The sequence below is a fragment of the Gavia stellata genome, chromosome 8, assembly GCF_030936135.1.
Source record: "Gavia stellata isolate bGavSte3 chromosome 8, bGavSte3.hap2, whole genome shotgun sequence".
Lineage (NCBI taxonomy): Eukaryota > Metazoa > Chordata > Aves > Gaviiformes > Gaviidae > Gavia > Gavia stellata.
Genome location: NC_082601.1, coordinates 4985996 through 5009000, shown reverse-complemented (window position 1 = coordinate 5009000; position 23005 = coordinate 4985996). Strand labels below are relative to the sequence as shown.

General features: G+C 40.1%; 1 protein-coding gene across 7 annotated transcripts in view; it reads right to left on the bottom strand.

Moving 5' to 3' along the window:
* The window catches only part of GTDC1 (glycosyltransferase like domain containing 1), a 129793-nt gene that overhangs the window by 73812 nt on the left and 32976 nt on the right, over positions 1–23005 (bottom strand). For all 7 annotated transcript variants that reach the window (XM_059820308.1, XM_059820311.1, XM_059820314.1 and 4 more), the window contains exons 2-3: positions 22284–22451; positions 17876–18049 (exon numbers count right to left, since the gene is read on the bottom strand). In XM_059820308.1, coding sequence (XP_059676291.1) covers positions 17876–18049; positions 22284–22451 — 342 coding nt within the window. The remainder of the gene's footprint in view (positions 1–17875; positions 18050–22283; positions 22452–23005) is intronic.

Genomic DNA, 23005 nt, shown 5'->3' with positions numbered 1-23005 from the left:
ACACTACCAAAATGCATGTTTGGTTTATTCACTCTGTGCCTTTCCAGCAGTTGATATTGAAAGGGATCATATGAAAATGAATGGGGGGTGCTACATGGGATGTCAGCTTCTGCACCTAGGCTTGCTTCCTGATCCTCAGTGCCTGCACACACAAAATGAACCTCAAGTTTAATTGTCGGTGTATAGACATAGCATCGACACCATCACTGGAATTACAGATACCTAAGGACTGCTGCTTTAAAAAATAAAATAATTTACTGGCAGAACTTCAGGCAGCAAGCAAATCTGACTTTAACCAATACACTGATTAATATTTTCAACGCAAAAAAATTAGGTATACGAGCCTGTATTAAGATCTGCTTGCAGATACCCCAGCCCCTCCTTATGCCGAGCATTCAGTTCAAAATAATTCCAAATATTCCTTTTCAGCAGCTTTGCTTACCCTTTAGTTTGTCACTGTCACAGCTCCCGAGTGACGCGCTGACAGAGCCCCAGGTGACTTCAGCAGGGCCAGGACCGGATCCCCTACGCACCCATGCGCAATGCACGGATACCATGCGTTACAGTGCAAACCCTGGGACTCCTGACATCTGAGCTGCTATTTACATCTCTATTAACTCTATACCTTTAGAAACCAGGGAAGCGCAGCTCTTCACCCCGCTGACAGCCATCCAGATGCACGGAAAAATTGCAGAGTTCTGTTTATGGGTACACACTAATTCTTGATAGCAAAATAACTAATTGTTCCCAATAATGTATTCTGACACACAACAGTAGTACTTTTACTCCTTGTAATAAATATTATTCATCTGCAGCAATTCATACCATTCAGAAGAATGGGATTTAAAAATAATATTTAAACAATGTTGAGGGTAACAACTAAAAGGTGCCCACAAGAGACGTAGTTAGATGCCTGCTAAATATATTTACCTAAGTCAACAATGAAGTTTTATTTGGCAATTCTACATTTTAAAGCTATCGGCTCAATTAGGCCAAAAAGGAGGATACTGCTTCTGACTGCAAGCCTCTGCCTGCATTCATTTATTGTTCAGTTCACAGTCTCTGAATACAACACAATCCTCCAACGGAGTCAGCTTTCATAATTCAGCAGTACAAAGTCTGCAAACACATGTAACCTAGATCCATATTTCACAGTGACAGCATATGATAGCAGAATGTGAAGTATTAATGCTAGTGTCACTACAGTCCTACACTCTACTGCACTTTAAGAGAAAGCAGCTGCTGAGATGAAATGTGTGCCAACTGTCTGAAGACAGAAACATAAGAAACATTCCTTCTGTTACAAAGGGAGAGACACACACAAACAGACTTTCTTTTAGACTCAACAAGCACGAAGTTTCTTACTTTCGCCTTTTACGTTTCTATTTCGAAACCGCTCGCGCGCTGCCCGTGGGGAAAGACGTGCCTGGGTGGAAGCCGCAGCCTCGTCCACGAAGGAGCACTGGAAGCAGAGGAGGGTTGGGCGAAGGCGATGCATCGGTACGGGAAACCGCTGGAAGAGCGACACCAACCCGGCACGGTTCTCCCAAATCAGTTATACACACAGGAAAAGCCAGTTCCCACCAAAGAGCTCATGAGATATACGATCACCCAGCAGGCTGGTAGGAGACGCTTTAGGGCTTTCCAGGAATGCTACTGCAGCTTTTCAACAGCCAAAGCAGTGAAATACTCTCCCGCTTGCAAATGTCTTCATCCCAACCCATCCTCGTGGAGGGTGCGGTGGGTACCTGCTACCGAGAGTTGTCTTAATTAGACTAAGGGACACGCTACAGAATTGTAAATCGGATTAATAAGGTGCGCTTTTTTCATCTAGTCTCTAGAGAAAGACGGGTGGAGAACCTGCTCTCCTTGATTTGTGTCTAGTCCTGGAGCAACCACACCGAATGATCTGCCACGTACTGTATCACCACCTCTTAAGCACAGCACTCCAGTAAGAGCGTGACATAATCTGAAACGTTTGGCCGTAATTCACTTAAAAACTAGTACAACCTCATTGACCTCCTTATCAAACAATTTATTGTGCATTTACAGACTGGACAATGAAATAGAGGAGGTAAGGTATTAATGGTGACACTATTTGGCAAGCTCATAGTGCAGTTCATTCAAAAGGCAATTTTAAAATTGAATGAAGAGGTTTGACTAGGCAATAAAAACAGCCACAATGCCAGTGAACAGTACTTAGGAGGAAAGCCTCTAATTATCCTATTTATAAATCAACAGCAATTTTACTGATGACTTCTTCTCAAACTTGATTAAAATAACTTCAAAAAATTAAAAAATAATCAGATCATATTTATTTTATTAAATTACAATTTTAAAGTATTATTGATTCTCTTCATAAATGAAAATGATAAAAACTTGAGGACAAGAATGAGACAACATTTTTTAAGAGAAACATTTGTACAACACTCTGCAACATAATTATAGTGCTGCCCTTGGGGAAGGGGATTTTATTTTATAATGAGAATGTTTACACTGTTATGGGGTTCAATCTATCTGGGAGGGAAGGTTAAACTTCTTTCCATTAAAGACAGCCTTATAATGAAAAGCTCTGAAAGGAGAATGGAGTCTAATATAGTAGATGTAATGGCCTATTAAATGATTCACACACACAAAATGAATCAAATTCATTGTATCTTACTGCTCTTTTATGACAAAATTGTTGAAAAAATAAAACTATTGTCAAGATAATTGCGTATTACATATACTGTATTACTGTAACTACTATTCTTATTGGGTGACCCAGAGTCTACATTCTAGGTATATTAATAGGACATTACATTTTAAATACTTTGTAGTATTGGAATGTTGCACAAAAATCCCACTTTCACTCTGAAGGCAAAAATCAATTTAGACTTAAAGTCACGCTGCAATTCTGCATCATTCTTTTTCAATTAAGTTTTTGCATACATTCTTTATGATGTCATTTCTACATTCCTGCAACAGATGTTTGTTTATATCCCAATTTGCTAAAATGCTGCTGTACTAGTTCCTGAACGTAACCTCTACAACTAGCTTGTGTTTCCAAAACACCGTACAATAAATGTTTTCTTAAACTTGTCCCCTCAATCTACTGCTAAAAATCACCATCTCTGATGATTACACAGTAATGGACATTGCTCTTAATGGAGCTTGAATGTATTAAAATAAGAAGAAGTTAAATAAGTCACGGTACACCTTAAAAATATATATATATGTATGTATCAGCAGATCAAAAAATAGAAAACTTTTGGGTTTTGCATGAAGGATTGAAAACTGTGTTCACTTTGTCAAGACCTGATTTTACATGAGACCTACAATGCAGCAATTTGGCCTACTAGTAACAGCTTTAAGTAATAATAATTACCGTTCATTAAGTAGCTAGTCTTGCAAACATACATGCAGACTGGGAAAGTCTACATGACGGTAGTTAGTCATCTATAGAACTGTCCGTATGTACTCAAGCACAGTTATATTAAACATCAGAAACCTTGTACTATTATCTTCTTGGGGTGCTGATGCTTCTTAATATTGCCAGCATTATATTCATGTCTTGGAAAGTCACAGGATGTACCAGGTGCTATCACAATGCAAGTGAAAGTACTAGTGATACGGGAATGAGAATATTTTGGGTACTTTCATCAAATAAATGAAATACTCAATCAGCAGTGGCCAGAGCGATCGCTTTTCCGGACTAATGGCCAAAACCTGGGACACCACAAACTGTTAAAACTTCAGATTTCAAAAGGTACTAAAGTAAGCTTATAGAAGCCTTTGCAGGTATACCAAGAACTTCAAAGTACCTAGAAAGCTCAAATAATTTCAGCTGAGTTGTATAAAAAAATAAGGCAGAATTTCTAAAGTCTCCTGATGTTATTTAGACTTCTCAAGGGAGTACAACCTTGCAGAATTAGGTCTTTATATTTTAATGAATAAAACCAGTGGCTAAAGGACTTAGTTAAGCATTTGAAGGCTCCAACGCTTTTTCTGAGCTTCAAGACCTTTTTGCAGTATTAAAAATACTTCAACATGTTTTTTATTATTTATGATATAGGAGGGAAGTTCAATGCAAGCACCAAAGCACGAGTGGTGCCTGAGGAGCCACACCAAACACTCTTGCTTCCCTCCAGCTTCTAGGGAGAACCTGCTCAGTTAGGGTGAAAAGCCCAACATTCCTCATCTACAACTGGCTATAGAAACTAGCATATTTTAAACACATTCACCTCCTAGGCTACCTATGCTTGATGGATTTATTTTTTTTAATATGATTTAAAACCAGTCTAAAATTTGACACTGTTTCACAGCGTAAGACTATTTCTTAAGGCTTTTAACACTGAAAATTGAGGCAAGAAAAATCAATTCAAACGTATTTTAATTACAGGAAGTAAGGGGGGGGATTTTCACTTTTATGTTCCTCTTATGAGAAGTCAAAGTAATATAAATAATCCAAATCTTATAATCTGCAGTGAGATTAGTTTCTCCTGCAGCCCACGCCCTCCTCCAGAAGACAAGCACCAGTTCCTAAGCACCAGACAACTGCTATTAAAGATGACTGCAATAAAACAAATTAAACATTCACATCTCACTGAGGCATCCAATACAAGAAGGTGAGAAATCAGAAAAGAGTAACTACTTTCAGAAGAAAGAAAAGTGGCAGAATAAATAGCAATTCATTTACCTTGCTTATACAAGTTGAAGATAAACTTTTACACATGAACAAGACTCTCTTCTAACCACACACAAGCAGGTGATACATCAGGAGATGGAGAAATTACCAATGCAGAAGGTAGCAAACATAAATGAAAAATGGTAAGGGTTACTGAGGCCAAAATTAGGTTATTTTCCAAAGGTGCTGCAGTAGTGACTAGAGTGGGAAGTCTGAAAGGCAGCTCAACAGTTAGGGAACAGGCAACAGAGAAATTAGCCCACGAATTCACCAAAGAAGCCACTCAGAGACAGTTTCTAGCGGTGATCAAGGGTCGACAAGGTAGATTTTCTTGAGAGGATGCCTGGAATAGTTTCATGTTGCATGACTACAGGCCTTGCTCAACATTAACTACGCTACCCCCAGTAAAATAATGCAGCTAGTACACACTACCCAGCAGATGCTTTTCGATTCAGTCATTTAGGACTGCGCGTATGTGGAACGAACATTCTTTCAACAACCACTAACAGTGAAGGTTCATCGAATCACCCAGTTATTTTCTCCTTCCCCTGGTATCTGTTTCCTGAACCTGCCTTCTCCTCTCTTTATTAAGACTAGATTGCCCATACTTCAGGCATCATTGTTACTGCATTGGAATAATACTGACGCACCATACTTGTTTAAGGGTTGCCCATAGCTATGTCCTATATAGGAGGATGAGCTGCATGTCCTCCCTAGTCATCGCGTTTGAGTATCTGTACTTTCCTAACAACTGCTCCACAGATAGTTTGATTTTCTAGATGAAGAGGAGGATCATTCCAATTCCCCCACGAAAAGGTTAAAAGAGAGAAAAGTAAGTAACAGAGCCTGGACCTCTGAAGACAATAAAGCGCGCAAGTCAAATTCCACATATCCAAAGAAAGCATCTTCATCATTGCGAGGCATCCTCCCAGTTAACAATCGCTTTTGACATTTCACGTTAACAAATGCTTTCCAAACTCCATTTTTCTCCAGAAAAATCCATTTGTTTTCTTTATAGTAAGTCTTTTAAAAGGGAGTCATAACTGATGGATTACAACATGTTTCTACCTTTTCAATCTGAATTTCATAAGAATAAAATAAACCACAAATGAAAGTGCTTGTACCAGGCACGTTGAACCTTTCTTCTTCTATTAGCATATCAGTCTGCAATCATAACTAGATCAATAGCGAAGATATCTGCTTAAAAGAGCACCATGCTTTCTTTTGTCAGAAATTCATTACTTTTTATTAGGGTCATTGCTTGAAAACTTCAAAACACCATATGGACCTAATTGTGGTTTATTTTGGCAAAAAGGAAGACACTGTAGAACAATTGAGGCATTACATTCTACAATTCCATTACTTTCATCCCTCTCCGTTTTATTACTGTGTCATTAAAGGCAACTTGAGTGAGCGAAGAATTATAGTGTCATGTGTACGGGCTAGTAGATTAATAACAAAACACACTCAAGTTTAAAGGTATCTAACAGCTGTTTTCATTATTTTGTGTAAATACGCTTGAAGCATATCTATCTGATTAGTGGATAGAGTGCTCTTCTCTGTCACATGCCATGGGCACTGCTATGTGCAAGTAATCAAAGTGCTCAGAAAATGAGTTTACATTGTTCACTGCTGAAATACACAAATGTCAGAAAGTGACTGCGCATCAAAGCTTAGGCAAATCATCTGCCGCAAACAAACAGACTCCAATGCACATTGCAGCTTTAAACATTCCTCTGCAGCACAATGACTGAACAGGACTTATTGCTAGCCCAAACGAAGTGACGCTCGCAGAATAATAAGTCGCTAACGTATAGATGCGCCGACAAGTTCAGCACCGAGTACCTCTGGAAAGAGCTCAGCTGCTTTCAGAACCAAATATATACTGTTTTAATGTCATAAACACTGGGCAACTTGATGGATATCATACAAGGTTTTATTAAGGAAAAAAGAAAGATAATGTTTTACCTGCTATTGCCTTTTTTAAAATTATTTTTTAATATTTTTAATCTTTTTAAAAAATTTGTTGTGCCTAGATTACTAGAAATCCTGACAGATAATCCCTCCTTTTATTGGCAAGAAAAGAACATAGTTTAGGCATCCGAAAAGGGTCAAATCCTCTCTCTTCCATATACAGTCACATAATTCAAGATTGGTAATTTAAAATCAGATGGCAGATAACATAAGTGCACTCCGAAACCAAAAGACCTGCGATGAAGTTTGAGGAAGGACAGATAAAATTTCAGTCACTGAAAGGACTTACTGCATAAAAATTTCTTCTTTCTGTGATTCATTTGCTTCTAGCACAGATTGAGGCAATTTTAGTATTAAACTACTCTACACAAGGATGAAAACGGAAGGCCATACAGACTCATCAAAATAAGAAAGTTAAAATAAACTCATTCTGACTCCAATGAACTCAATGGAAGACTTTTATCCGAATGCTTCAGTGAGCAAAAGTAAACTGAGGCAAAATCGAGAAGGACGCTTACAAAGCCAGGAGACTCAAACATTTTGCCTGAAGACGGTTCTTGCTGAAGCACGTCTCACGTGACACTTTCCCCAAGCACTGCGTTGTCAACCCTTGGTACCACTTCAGTGTGCGCTGTCTTCTGAGGGATGCTCAGCCTACCACAAAACAGCAAAGTCCAAGACTGATGCCCCAAGAACTCCCGTGTGGCAAAGGAAGAGGAGGGACCAAACGCGCTAGCCACGATGTGGCTTTCTTCATTAGCACTAAAAATGTCCAGATGATCCCAGTATATAGATCGAAGAAAAAACATTCCCCTCGTGTTTTTTTCCTTCCCACTGTGGTCACGAGTCTGGCTCATGGAAATTCCTCCTGATCCCAAATATGGGGAGAGGTTGAACATATGAGCAAGACATACCTTGCAGGACACTGCTCATTTATGAAACACCTGATTAATGAAATAGAAGATAAACACTGTGCACAGTCCACAGAACAGACCAGTCTTCCGCGGTGTCTTTTATAGATGCTGTTAAATACACAATCTCCTTCATGGACCAGTTCAGGTCTCAAGACTGTGGTCTCAAGATTGAAGTCAGTATGCGACCATCTCATAGTCCATCTCTTTTCATCTTCATTTTGGGGATAGCATCATCGCAAACATCTGCAACTGCCTGGCACTACTCCTATATTGTTTAACCAACCATTCTATGAATTTATCAAATTCCTCTTACACATCAATAGTGGTCCAACAGTCATTTCAAAACTAAATGCCTCTCAGGAAAAACAAAAAAGCAAAACAAACAACTGCCCTACACACCCTTTTTTTCATTTCCAGTCTAAGCCATTTAATAATGACCAATTTATACCTAGTGGATGTTGTAAGGATTATCCTGGAACTTAAATAATTCCTCCTCTTTCATGGCATTTATCCTTTGACTGTATTTATAAAGATTAACATATATCCCCTTCTCAACCTTTATTTTGCTAGGACAAGTGAACCATACTCTTTTAATCTGCTCTTATAATACAGATTCTCCTAATCATCCCCACAGCAATTCTCCGTACCTGTTTCACAGTTTAAATTAATCTTTCTTGAACATGGGTGTCCAGAACAACATACCATTTTTCAGTGCTTTAGGTAGACACAGAAATCTGTATCTTTAAAAAATATTTTTTCTATTGCGTATGATAATCAAAGAAGCTTTTTTTTTGAGCTGGTATGGTGCAGCTATACTGCTGCTTGGTGCATCTCCACATCTGGGCGTTCTTTACATTCTGCATAGCCATATAGACTGGTCCACCATTTAGCACACAAAAGTGAGCTAGGGGAGGAAGATCTGCTTGCTTCTCTATTTAACAGCTAGGAGAACCATCACCTGGAGACAAAAAATGCTTAGAGGGTTTAAAGAACATGGCTGTGAATAGTTTTGGGGTTTTGGCAAAGTCATGGAAATGAAGACATGGAACACGATCGAAGAGCAACCGTGATGAGTATTCTGGCAGAGAGGAGGGAACACACTTCAATCAAATCCATCCTGGAAAAATGAAACCAGAGTCTCTTCAACTGGTGCAGAACCAGCACTAAGACACCTGTGGTTTCTAGACGAAAAGAGCTGACAAGGGAGGACAAGTGGAAAGATGACAGCTCTGGCATGATAGTGAGCCATTACCCACCGTTAGTCCCACGGCTAGTTGGGCATTATCAAAAATAGAGACAACGTGGTCTGCTGATGAGTCCCAAGATCACAAGGGGCGCAGGAAATACATAAGGTAAGCCAAAGATGGACAAAGTCTTATGTTTTCTGCAAGTCTGACCTGAGTACTACTTACAAGTCATCTTATAGGAAACCGGCACAGTTTTATGAGGAATCCACTCTAAAATTAATCACAGGTTGGCTGATTCAACTTAATATCTAATTCATTCTTCCTGGCTATTGTTAGTGCCTATAACACTGCTTGAAAAACAGACTGAACATAATAATATCTTGTTATACAATATCCAAACCCTCTTCGCTGTGAATACGGATTTCTCAACACACAAACTGCCCCATCGCTAAAAGAGGCAATACAATGCAAAGATCTTTTCTCATACGTACTTGAGGAAAAGAAGCTGGGGAAGGGTTACTGGACTCGGATCTCCCATTGCTCTACAACGAGCTTCCCTACTACTTGGTGCTCGTAAGCCCAAAACTCTGATGAACCCTCATTACTATTTAGACATGCATACTTCCAATAGTAAAGCTGAACAGCCTCCTACCTCAAAAGCACTTCTGGTACGCTTACGTTGGGATTTTCATATTTTTAAATGTATGCTATTTGAATTATTTAAAGGGAAGAAGAGGAGGATTATTTCATTTGGGAGTCACAACTGAGTGGGGGAAATGTCCAAAATATAAAATATTGAATATTCCTAGTTGCAAATGCAAAAGCAAAAAAAGAAAAAACCTAAATAGATTAAAATACTCCTTGAACAACAAAGAAATTATCTGTGATTTGGCAAAATTAAAAATCATTTAACTTCATCCCATTTGGTTATGTATAAATAAAACATCTGTATTAAATTGTTCTTATACATTACATAAAGGTCATCTCTATAGGACCGGAGAGCTATGTTTCAATTTTCCCCTTCCAACTTAAAACTGCGATTTTATGTATTCCATTGTGTAATTTTGTTCTCTTATTCTTTATTCTCTGCAATTCCTATAGAACATCTTAGTATCTTCTCCACTGACACTTCCATCTAACGGTACCTCTGACTTTAACTCGAATTGATTGTCTGCAATCTAGCATACAACAGTGCTTGAAGCAGATCCAACCCACTGAAAGTTTTCGTTGCGCATTTAGCAACAATTCGCAAGGCTATCTATTCCACCACTCTTTCAAAAGGCCCTGCTTTTTTGGGTTTCGGTTGTTTTGGGTTTTCTTCCCCCCCCCCCCAACTAATACTGCGATCAAGACGAAGCATGGCTTTTTCTGAAGGTGTTGGCATTCCCCCATGACCGGTAACAGAGATTCCTTCATTCTCCTAAAAATGATCTCTGAAAACATTTTGTATTCTCAGTGAAGAATCTCTAAAAACTCAGATATCCCTTCCTATTCCTTATCTTTTCCGCAGTTTTTAGCACATCACCTACTTTCTTCTCCATTATATTACAACAATGAATGCCTGGAATATTTAAGCAATAAGGTTCTGTCGCTGCCTCATGTAGCAACTAAGAAATAATATGCTCAACGCCACTGCTTCCCTCTCTGTTACAATTCTGTAAGCATGAAATCACTTTAAAGGAAAACAAAAAATCCACCTCCACTTCTATGTAATATTCATGAATTTCGTAGTAAAAATATGGAATTGTTCAAACATTGAAGGGCAGCATTTTGAAATGCAAAATTCAGCAGGGACAGCCTTGTCTATAAAAACCATCTTTCACACATGCGAAGGATTTAAGTCTGGACCTTCGTATGGATTGGAACTGAATTGGACACAGCCGCATCACTCGATACCCGGCGTTCAGCTTTGTGTGCCACCTCTTTCCACCCGTGTTAACGTTGTACTCACGCCGAGCGCCCTCAGCTCCCTGTGACTGCCGTGAAATGAGGGTATTTAGCACTTTGTAGGATCCTACCATTAATCAATAGCCTTTTTCCACTTCGAAGAGAAGAAAAAAACCAAAGAGCTTTAAGTCTGCCATGACCAGTTTAACCAATCAAATTTCAACTTCACTGGTTCTTATTCCAACAATTTGATGCAAACTCTGAAAGTATTTCATGTCTGAATCATTCTGTACGGGGATGATATTTAACCCGATCCCAGCCTTAAGGAGAAAGATTCTGCTGTGAAAGGAGAAGAGAAGGAACAGACGGAGAACTGAGGTAGGAAGGTGGAGAAGCCCAAAGCAGGGCTTGCATTTATTGTGCTTTAAAAAAGGCTTGTATTTATTATGAAAAAAATCCTAATCATATCAAATGGATGAAAACTTTTGATAGTGTGGAAATCGAAGTAAAAATAAAAGATTATTTCTATTCCGAGTAAGTATAGCTGAATTCCTGTATTACGGATAGGCTATTCCCTGAAGAATTAAAAGCGCCATCCATACCAGTTGCTGATGAAGGTGTCATTTTCACCTCCTCTCCCCTGACATCCCTCGACTTCAGATGCCCACATATAGTACAGCAAGGTAGTCTATTCTCTTTACGAGCTGCAGAGAAATTATTATGCATGGAAGTGCATAATAATCCAGTCCAGTCGTGACTCTACCACTGACTTCCCACATGAATATGCACGAATCAATTAAACCTCTGAATGCATCAATTTCCTTCTCGAGTGGTAATGATAATAATAATAATAGCTGCCCATTGTATAGGGCACTGCATGTAATATTTTTAATGCCTGCTAATGAAATGTGCTATTAATTATTAGAATGCGGTTTGGTTTTGAAAGCCAAGTACCAGCGTGTCTCGACTTCGTATTCAAAGTGACACAACTTGAACAGTTCTAAAAAACGGACTACGGGAAAGTGCTTAGAAGTATTAGGGCAAATCCTACTCAAAAATCAAACGGCACTTAAATCAGTATGAGAACTTTTAGATCTCACCAGCTGTACCGCAGAGAAACTTGCAGCTAAGGGGTTAATCAGATTAGATGGGAGTGGTTATAGGCTCGGTGCCACAGGTTTTGCCCTTTGTGGCTTCTCACATCCCAGACTTGGAAAATATGAGCTGTGATACTGAGAAAGGTAAGAAGCCAGCACAGCCCCATAGTGATAAATGAGTTTGCATCATCTGTCATTAGAACTTCCTGCCAACAGGGTCATTCCCTATTAAATTACCACTTGTCAATGTTTAAAATACTGATTGATAAATGACTGTGCCAAAACTGATAACACGACAGCTTTTATTTTCTAATATTCTTGGTTACCACATTCTGCTACTTCAAGATACAGATATAGTAGGTTTTTTTCAAGTACTTTAGTGAAAGACAATTTAATCTAATACAAAACTAACAGGTACTGTATAATGATTGGTCCTGATATACATTACACACTATTCTTCTTGCCAAAATAAACCTACTGGCGATTTAGCGATATGGGTAGATCCAAGTTTCACATTTCATCAAATGCTAGTAATCTGTTTTATCAATATAAACTGCATTTTAATGAAAAAATTCTTTTCTTCAGTACACTTCACTTTTAATGCCCCAGAGTATAATAACTCGTTCATGCTGTAGAACAAGAATGTTTTACAAGACCTTAACTCTCCAGAGAAATTTCTCTGTAAATACAAAATGCAAGTTTTATGGGAATGTGTTGTATGCAACATGAGCAGTACCCAACATAATAAAAAACTAGGTTGCACAGAGAATTCTGCTTAAGTATCCTTGTGAGCTATTGTGAGACTAAACGGTTATTATGATAGCGTTTAGTAGCATACCTATACGACAGATAAAAGAGAGTCAGTAAAACTATTTTCATCCCTGAATAGATAAAAAGAAATTACTTTTTAGAAAGTTTTGCAAAACGAATACATCCCAGCAGACTCTTCAGCCAGGCCCTCCTCTAGGAGGGCACTCTCAGCCTGCTGCTGCTGGAGAGTTCTGGGGATATTTGGGGGATAAACCAGGCGTGTTTTACCTGGAAGACCAGGCTGGGGCAACAGCTGCTCCTCCGCGATCCCGAGAGAGCATGGAAACTCTTGCGTCATCCCCCAACCTCCCGGAGGACACAGGATGCACGTGTGGAGGAAGCACCATCTAAGAAAGTGCCACCGAATATGGATGCTTGAGGCACCCTTCATTCAACCACCCAACCCCGGGCTGTAGGTGCAGCTATCTGCACTCAGCACTTATCCCAGAGATGCAGAAGGCAACCGACCCGCTGCCAAAGGCCCCAGAACCGAAAGACTCCATTTTATGCCCCTTTTAAGCCAGTACTGCACTTTCCTCCCAATAGGTGCTGTGTCCCAGATCTTGAGGGCTTCCCTCGTGCTTGTTGCGTAACTCTCAGCGTGCCAACACCAACCCTCAAAACCTGCTTGCGGCAGGTGAGGGGGAAAGACATTCAGGGGAGTAATTTCCATCACCCAGTTCTTCAGCAGCAAGCCCCAAGGTAGGAGCAGTCTATTGGCATTTTCTAATTATGCTAACTACCCATAAAGCGTGGTGGCAGGGAGGCTATGCCTACCAGAGAGAGCACGGCGCACCACGGAGATGCCTGAGCCACCACCAAAGGCGGTAGCTAGCCTCAGTACCAGAAGCACTATCATTAGCATAGTACGCCACCTAAGCTAATGTATGTTATTTCACTGGAAGGCTAATTAGCCAAAAACTGCTCTTCTAAGGTATACAGCTTCCCATATGCAAGACAGTTCACTAGAGCTCACTTGGGTACCACTGCTGAGCATCTCTCTGTGCAACATACACACGTCCCCGGTGCCCATCTATAGCTTTGGGCTCTTGTGGATTCAAGTCTCTCCCCGCTTGTTGACATCTGCATTTTTCCAGCACAGCAAAGCTATTGTATAGCGTTAAGATTACAGAGGAAGGAGAAGCCTCTTAGTTATCTGAACAGAGATCTGAAGTTCAGCCCTGCAAGCCTGGTCCAAGTGATGGACATTTTTTTTTTATTTCCCCAAAACAAGCTCCTCCACACGCGAAAGTCACGTTTCTGTACAGGAGATAAAGTCAGTGTCTTTTAAAACCTTCTGCTTTCATCAGGAACTCCCCTAACTGGCCTTAAAGTACTCTCTAAATTGGCAAATTCTGCCTCTCTTACACTATAACTAAAAAAAAAAAAAAAAAAAAAAAAAAATGGTTGAAAATGTCCTGATACTGTACTAAGTTATAAAAGCAAATGAAGAAACAACAGTCCAAAATCTTTAATTCTACTTCAAAATGTGTAACGCAGATAGTACAAGATACTCGCTAACAAGTCCCATTTAAAAGATGCTATTTTTATTTTCTGCTGTAATCCTCATCCTCCCGTGTTTCTTTTCTATTACTCCACCTTAGTCCAACGTGCATTCTGAGCTCTTAGGAACGTTACTTCACTCTTGCTTATAAAAACATCTTCCTTTCCTACCACATTGTGATAATAATAAATATATACTACAATCAGAGGAATAGTAACGATAACCAAAATCTGTATTACAATTTTCATTGAAATGAATTCCAAGGAGTACCTAATCTGACCTCGCTTTGCCGACTGCCACAGACAGGATGGATGCAGATGGGCCGAGAGAATTCAGACAAAATATCACCAGAGACCTTCCAGAGGTGTTCCAGCGTGGTCTGCTGGCATATGGAGATGCGAGAACCAAAGACAACATCAGCAGAAAGAGGATTTTCTTCCTGCACCATAGTTTTCCAGTGCAAAAGTGGAAACAGATTCTATCAAAATAGACTCCACTGATTGTCTAGAGAAAGAAATAACATTTAGGATTTTATTTAGAATGGAATATTCTAAGTATTCTAATATTATTTAGAATAGGCTATTAGAATAGAAAATAAACTGAAATTAAGCCACTGACAATAGAAGTGTGCATTACAGTGTATTTAATTCACTGTGTTATAAAACCCCAGACTGATAAGATCCTTAGATCAGCTACTGGTCTACATCCCTTGCAATCCCCACACACTATGAAGTGACAGCCTTAACTTAGAGTTTTATTTGTCTCCAAGCTTAGATGTATTCTGATATGTATATCTACGTAACAAACTTCATCAGAATGTATGAAGAGGAGAATTGCAAGTCAGAAATGATACAGGATGAGTATATACAGAGTAGCTGTGGCACCACGAGCTGCAATATGGAAGCTAGTCGTTGTCAGAACCAAAAACCAGGAGGATTAGGTCAGTACATTTCTTATTCTGCTAAATCCTCAAATCCTTTCATCTCTTCTCATTGTCAGATAAGGACCACAGTCTGGTGGTTTGCTCTGGGAACACCAGTACATGCCCTTATGACAAATATTTATTAAAAAGAAGAATCTTCATAAAAAAGCATCGATAACTTACTCTCACAAGTAGAAAAGCAGTGATTAGATGCCCATTTGAAATGTTTAAATACACATTACACATATGTATAATGGTAGCTCTAATAGTATTCACAAATATTTCCCAGGGTATCCTTCATCATTATACCTTCACTTTTAAGCGATCATTTACTGTGCTGCTCGTGCTAGTTTGTGCACCCGTCATCTAGAGTAATTACATTAAAAGGTTACAGGATTAACTCATGTGACATGCTCCTTTATTACACTGGGTTTGATCAAGGGTCAGATATATTTTATTTTGCCCTACAATTGCAATATTAATCTAAAATAATCTTAAAAAGATCCCCATCACGTGCATGAGGATGATTTCTTAGATCACCTCGCTCCCAAAGCCAAATGAAGACTACGCTTAAGACACAAACACACCCTGAGATGTTCACATGCAAAATAAAAGAGGTCAAAGTAAAGGAAAAAAAAAAAAATCACCCTGGTTATTTTGCCTTCAGAATTTTTAAATATTTTCCCAACATCTCAGCAGAATTATGCATTTTAAAAAGACTGCGGGCACTGAAATGATTGTCAGTCATGCAAATAATCACTTACTTACAGTGTATGAGTTTGGTTTGGATAAAGCAAATTACCATTTGAAAATAACTTAAAAAACACTCTGGGCTAAGAGCTTTTTATAAATTTTAGCTTGGCCACAATTTTTCTTAACCTTTTTCTCCTCAATCTCCACTCATTCACTATACTAATATGGTTGAAATTAAAAAACAGCATTCCATTGCCACAGGTGCATTATTTAAAACAGAGTAAATAAAAAATAGTAAATACTGGCTGCAGCTGAAGGTCAAAACCCAAAAAACTTCAGTTATGCAGAAGCAGTCCTTTTTTCTGCTTCTTTTTCCTGTGATATTGAGTTTTGTCTAAGAAAACCCAGATCTTACACCTAGAGTTAGTTGTTGAATAAAATACATATTCAAAATAACAGAGCTGATACTAAGCTGCGTTTCTAATTACCCTCCTGAGAAAGTTGTACAGTCACCCAGTTGTTTATGAACATCTTAATTTTGTCCACCACTGCTGAAAATAGCTTTTCGATATAATTTCAAGTGCAACAACCACGATGAAAACGTGAAAGGTGTCCTGCTTTGTGAGATGAGATTTAATACAAGAGCAGGACATTAAGAAGAGCACGCAGTAAGATGCGAGATCTTCCCACTTGACCGGTTCGGGTAGCAGACTACCGATTTTACCCACCTAATCACCTTCTGCTTTGGACAAACGATCACTGTGCGTATGACTTCAGACTAATCTGTCAGGTCTCGTTTGACCCCATCTGCCAGGGCTGACAAGTCCAAAAGAACTGATTTAATATATGAGACGGGGTTATCACAACTTCATCTCCCAAACTAGGCTTGGGCCACATGACTTCCTAAGGTATGCCAAAAACCATGAGACCTTTTTAAAATGGCTCACTATCAAATATGCTAAGCATCCACAGCATTCCCTCGCCCTTCAAAAACATGGTCTCTACGAAGCAACAGTAGATCCTCAAAGATATATAGGTTCTGATCTCCACTGCCATGCAGGCAGCCAAGTTCCTAAGGAACATTGGGAGATTTTAACCCACTTGCCAAAAAGATAGGTTTAAAGACTTAACTTTAGACACTGATTTTTAAACAATTTGCATCGGTACTTTAGAATATAGAGTTTTCCAAGTTACTGAAATGCAAACCTGGCAACATGAATATCAATAGAGTGCACGACCTCAGCTCCTATACTAAAAATCTCTCTACCCCAAACTACCACAAATGTATTTTTAGTCTTTGAAATAACTGTAAGTACAAGGCGGTCAAGGACAAAGATCTCAAGTGCGACCAAAACTTATTATCAGATCAAAAGCCAGACTCTTGCAAAGTCATTACGGTGCTTTCCATCCTTCTTTCAGCAAAAAAATGTACCCAGCATCACGTTGGTTTTAAGAGTATAATCAAATTGCAGAATCATATTCTATTTAGTACCGGTCCCATTGAAACAAAGTTCCTGTTCGGTGGGAGGAGAGTCCCTTATAACAGGAAAAACAATTGTACCAGGTTTAATCAAAAGTGAAGAGGATCTAGCGAATGTTCCCTTGGAGCCACATAACCCACCGCTAATTTCAAGGCGGGCTCTGAAACGAGGGTAATAAAAACCGTCCTTCAGAGTAACCGCGGAAGACTGAAGAGCAACTACCGCTGCAGCTAATGCCAACATCTGCAAGTCTGCTCCCTGCTACCGGGAGGCTTTTCGCCTACCTGGAAAGCAATAAAAGAAGAGGTAGGGGAGGGAGGAGGGAATAAAATCCCACTGCAACACACCGAGGGAAATAGAGCTTCTTGACTACAGGCTTATCACTTTTACTGCTCTCTAGCATTTCTTTCTCCTCCTTGACCTCCCCTGCACAAATATATACAGAGCTGAGGAGCAGGCAACTCCTTAAAGACTAAAACAAGTGGGAAATCACTAAAACAAGTGGGAAATCACTCATCCTGAACGATGCAAGTTTGTGCGAGACGCACTAAGGACAGGCTCGGCAGATCAGAGGCTGCCTGAATAGCCTCTGATTATTGAAATACATTTATCAATTAGGGGATTTTGCATATTATCAAACTCTTTCATTAACGATGCTTTAGCTGATTAGTTAGAACGTCACCATAAATAGAGAGTTTTGACAGGCTGGAGGCAATTTATGACGTGGAAAATGTACTGACCTGCTCACATCAGGAAACCTGACTGGAAAATAAAGAACTTGGCACTTCGGTCTGATTATTTTTTCCAAATCCTTAGGTCTGTGGTCAGGAATCAGCTTCATAAATTTTCCAATGGATGTAAGAAACGATTCCATATTAAAAGCAGAGTTGAAGACCACAACATCAGCAACCAAACTGTAAAAAGTGGTTAAGATGAATGAACGTACTGCTGCTGCAAAAGGAACAGAATTATTTTAAATGCAATGGAAAGGATACGCGTTCTCATAAACAAACAAAAGGTGCAAGTGGAATGCTGATTAAAATCAGCCTTTTCATGTGAATTAGGAGTAGCATATGTACCTTAATTAGAAATGTCTTGATTTCTGTCTATTTACTCTTTGAAATATTTTTAACTTTTTTTTTTAAACTAAGTAATAAATTATTATTATTAATCTAAAGGAGCACCTCCTATTCCATCTGTGGATCACTTTATTCATAAAACGGTAAGAATAATATTACTGCCATTATCTCTTAAAAGCATTAAAAACAGGTAAGGCCCACTGTAATCTGATTTTTGTAGAAGTAAATTTAGAAGAAAATTAAAATTCCTTAGAAATAATCCTTTGCGCTGAAGGACAACTTACCTTTGGTTAACCTACCTTCGACTGACCAAGTGTGTCAGGTAGCAGGATACTAGAGAAATAGAATGTTATTTTAACCTATGCATACATAATCCTGATTAAAAGTATATTCACCAAATATATGTAAAATATATATAGCACACAGTACCAAAAAAAAAGTTTGAAAAAATTTGGCATATTAATGCCATGTTTTGCTCCTTAGAGCTGTGTTTTAAAATCAACCGGATCAATAAACTTTAAGATGTAGTTAAGCGATAATGTAGGTATTATTTCTCTGCTTAGCGTCAGCCAGGAGAAAATGAGAAGCTATCGAAAAACCCAAAATATCTGGGAAGTTTATCCTGGAAGTGCTGACACAATCTTAGCTACGCTGGCAAACACGCAACGCTAACAGAGGTAAGACATGCTTTATGGCTGGTTGGTTTTCTCAATATGTTCTATATTGTAATACAGACCTATGGGTCATAAGATACATTGAGGACATGTGTTCATAAGTCACCAGGCTGGTGAAAAGTATATTTGAGGTGAGAGGCTGTCATTCATCCTCACTGCACCTCACTGCTGCCTGGTCAAGAAAGAGAACTGACACTGCTCACCGAAGCAGCAGGAGTCAGCAGGAAAAGCAAAAAAAAAAAACATTAGAGAGAGAAATAATCCCTTTCAAGCAGGCTGTGGGAGCTGAAATGCTTTCCGGAACCCCACCCTCTCCCCCACCTATGGTTTTTAACCCGTTGGTCTCCTCGTTTTTGTACAAACGACCCAGTCATCTTTTCTGCACTGATTTAATGATGACATGACGTCATCTCTGCCCAACTTTTTCCTAGAGGTTCTGCACACCACTGGCAAATTAGAAAGATCCCATCACCATACAGAATCACAAAATCATTAAGGTTGGAAAAGACCTGGAAGATCATCAAAGTCCAACCATCAACCCAACCCCACCATGCCCACTAAACCATGTCCCGCAGTGCCACGTCCACACGGTCCTTCAACACCTCCAGGGATGGGGACTCCACCACCTCCCTGGGCAGCCTCTTCCAGTGCTCCACCACTCTCTCAGGAAAGACATTTTTCCTAATATCCAGCCTAAACCTCCCCTGGCGCAACTTGAGGCCATTTCGTCTCGTTCTATCGCTAGTTACATGGGAGAAGAAACCAGCTAAAAGGAATCTCAGCCATCACTGAAAAGTGGTATTTTATCACATAAACTCTGTAGAAACACTAGGGAGAAAAAAAAACAAATAATCTCTTCGCTAATTGTCCAAAGCACCAACTTGGACATACAAAACACTCCAATTTTAATCATCTCCAAAATCTCTATGCAAAACTGGAAAGATACATTTTCACATTTCCAGCAATTCTAACAGATTGGGAAGATGGCATGTCTTTGCAGAAGACCACTGGGTAGTTAGGAACAGTACAGAGGAGATAGCTTCTATCTGCTGTTAAAAATGGGGTTTCTGCAGCAACAGAAATGGAAGATGAATATTATATAATTACATGGAGAAGCTATCAGAGACTGAAGGAGACAGAACGGAGCATCTCACATCATCCTCATAGGCAAGATTAGGAAGTGTGGGTTAGATGAACGGACAGTGGGGTGGAGTGAAAACTGGCTGATAGACAGAGCTCAGAGGGTTGTGATTAGTGGCACCGAGTCTAGTTGGAGGTCCGTAACAAGTGGTGTTCCCCAGGGGTCAGTGCCGGGTCCAGTCCTGTTCAATGTATTCATCGATGACCTGGATGAAGGGATAGAGTCTGTCCTCAGCAAGTTTGCTGATGGCACAAAACTGGGAGGAGTGGCGGACACAGCGGAAGGCTGCGCTGCCATTCAGCGTGACCTGGACAGGCTGGGGAGTTGGGCAGAGAGGAACCCTATGAAATTCAACAGAGGCAAGTGTAGGGTGCTGCACCCGGGGAGGAGTAACCCCAGGCATCAGTACAGGTGAGGGGCTGACCTGCTGGAGAGCAGCTCTGTGGAAAGGGACCTGGGAGTCCTGGGGGACAACAGGATGGCCATGAGCCAGCTATGTGCCCTTGGGGCCAAGAAGGCCGATGGCATCCTGGGGTGCATCCAGAAGAGTGTGGCTAGCAGGGCGAGGGAGGTTATCCTCCCCCTCTGCTCTGCCCTGGTGAGGCCACATCTGGAGTGCTGTGTCCCGCTCTGGGCTCCCCGGTTCAAGGACAGGGAGCTGCTGGAGAGGGTACAGCAAAGGGCTATGAAGATGGTTAGGGGACTGGAACATCTTTCTTCTGAGGAAAGGCTGAGGGACTTGGGTCTTTTTAGTCTGGAGCAGAGAAGACTGAGGGGTGGATCTTATCAATGCTTATAAATACTTCAGGGGTGGGTGCCAGGAGGATGGGGCCAGTCTCTTTTCAGTGGTGCCCAGTGACAGGACGAGAGGTAACAGGCACAAACTTGGTCATAAGAAGTTCCACCTAAACATGAGGAGGAACTTCTTTCCTCTGAGGGTGGCAGAGCACTGGAACAGGCTGCTCAGAGAGGTTGTGGAGTCTCCTTCTCTGGAGATGTTCAGAACTCGCCTGGACACATTCCTGTGCAACCTGCTCTGGGTGACCCTGCTCTGGCGGGGGGTTGGACTAGATGGTCTCCAGAGGTCCCTTCCAACCCCCGTCATTCTGTGATCTATAGAAGTCGGGGGGGTTTTTTCCCTAATAAAAGAAGATACTTTTATTATCTTAAAAATGCATATTTTGAGGATAAATGTTTGTCAGCTTACAATAGATGTGTGAAAAATAACTGCCATAATAAAGCAAAATATATATATAAAAAAATATTCCTTGCCCTACTGCCAAAAAAACACATCTTTTTGTTATAACATCTGAAAATGGCTGCTTCGGTTTTCAAAAGATCTTTCACTATACTTTCCCATCTTTAGTGCTCAGTAAGTGAAACATGTTGCAAACACAGCGGCAGAAGCAGCTACAGAATGGCCAGAGTATACACAGATCGTTATTCGAGAAATTTCAGTATCAGCTGGCTTGTATTACAAAGATGCAAAAGCTTAACTTGTAACTTAAAATGCTCAATCCCTATTCCTAATAACTCTCCTACTAACAGACAGGTGAGAAAGATCATGGAAATGAATTTATTTCAGTTCAAAGCAACTGAGTTTTGCTGTTTCACTTAGGCTTGTACAGTGCCTAACCACAAAGCTTTTCAGTGTTGCTGTTATTAACTTCTTTCATTAACTCAGATTCGAGAAATACATTTGTTTTTAGCAACAATAAAGGACCGCAGCCTTTAAAACGTCTGGGTATTTTAGCACTGCACAATTTCTGAATACTAGATGAAAGAAATAGAAGGATTTATCTGCTATGTTTACTGCCCTCTCTTCAGAAGAAAAGTGCTGCAGTACATTTTAATTTCTGTTTATTTCCCTAAAACCCTCTATATAATTTCAGTTGGATGCAGTAAAAGCCACGGCCAAGCAAGAGCTGATTAGCCGCAGCTTTGCGAAGCATCCGTGAAACAAAGCATCTCGCTTACAGCCAAGACACAGGTCAAAATCCCCACCTCTAACGGGTACGCCACGGTAGCCGAATATAGCATCAGTGGACTTTATACAAGAAATTGAGATGAGTTTATAGAGCAGATTGTTTCTGCCACAGCGCTTTTATCAAGCTCTCTTTGGGACTCTGCTGGTACCTCGGTTTGCAACAGGGTCATTGTTTACACGGAGGAGGAGTCCTCAGGCTTACGGAGCTGCAAGGCTGTAGACAGAAGGACACCTTAAATAACACGGAGCGGTGGAAGAAACACCTACCATGAAAGAATCTGGTTGTATCCATACTGAAAATCCCTTTCCTGGCGTTTCTGGACAGGATATGCCAATTGATTCTCATGGAAGTAGAGGACCTTTTTCAATTTGCCAAGGTCAGGGCGGAGGGCAGCGAGTTCAGCCAGGTTAAGCACCGAGCTTGCAAAGAGGATCCTGGAAAACAAGGAGAGCAGTGTTTACTGTCTGTGAGCATGCTCGCAGGGGTCACCCCTTCCCCTTCTCCCCCCACCCAAGAAAAACATAACCCCTATAGGGACACATCAATAGCTAAGCCTTAATACCATGTAGCAGCATTCGAAGTTTTGATCTCTTAAAAAGCAGTTGCTAAGAACCCAACTAGAAAAGCACCGAATCTCATTGGTCTTCCCAGCTCGGTTACAGAGAGATGCAAAATAAAAAAAGCTGGATGGATTTTATTGAAAAAGGCAAGAAAAGCTGTATCTGAAGGACAAATGGAACAAAGATAAGGCTGACTAGGGAATACTTTGCTTGCCAGTTTCATTACACTTTACTTCTTTATGCAACCAACTACTGAAATTCAATATATGAGCAGGAATGGCACATGTTCATGTTATGACATAAACCCTTTTGATTTATGCAGTGCACTTATCTAGTATGGTCTGGTTTTCTTTTCTTTTTTCACCCTTTTTCTGTTTTATTTTCACATTTTATTAGGTATCTTCTACAATGAAATGTTGTTTCTACCC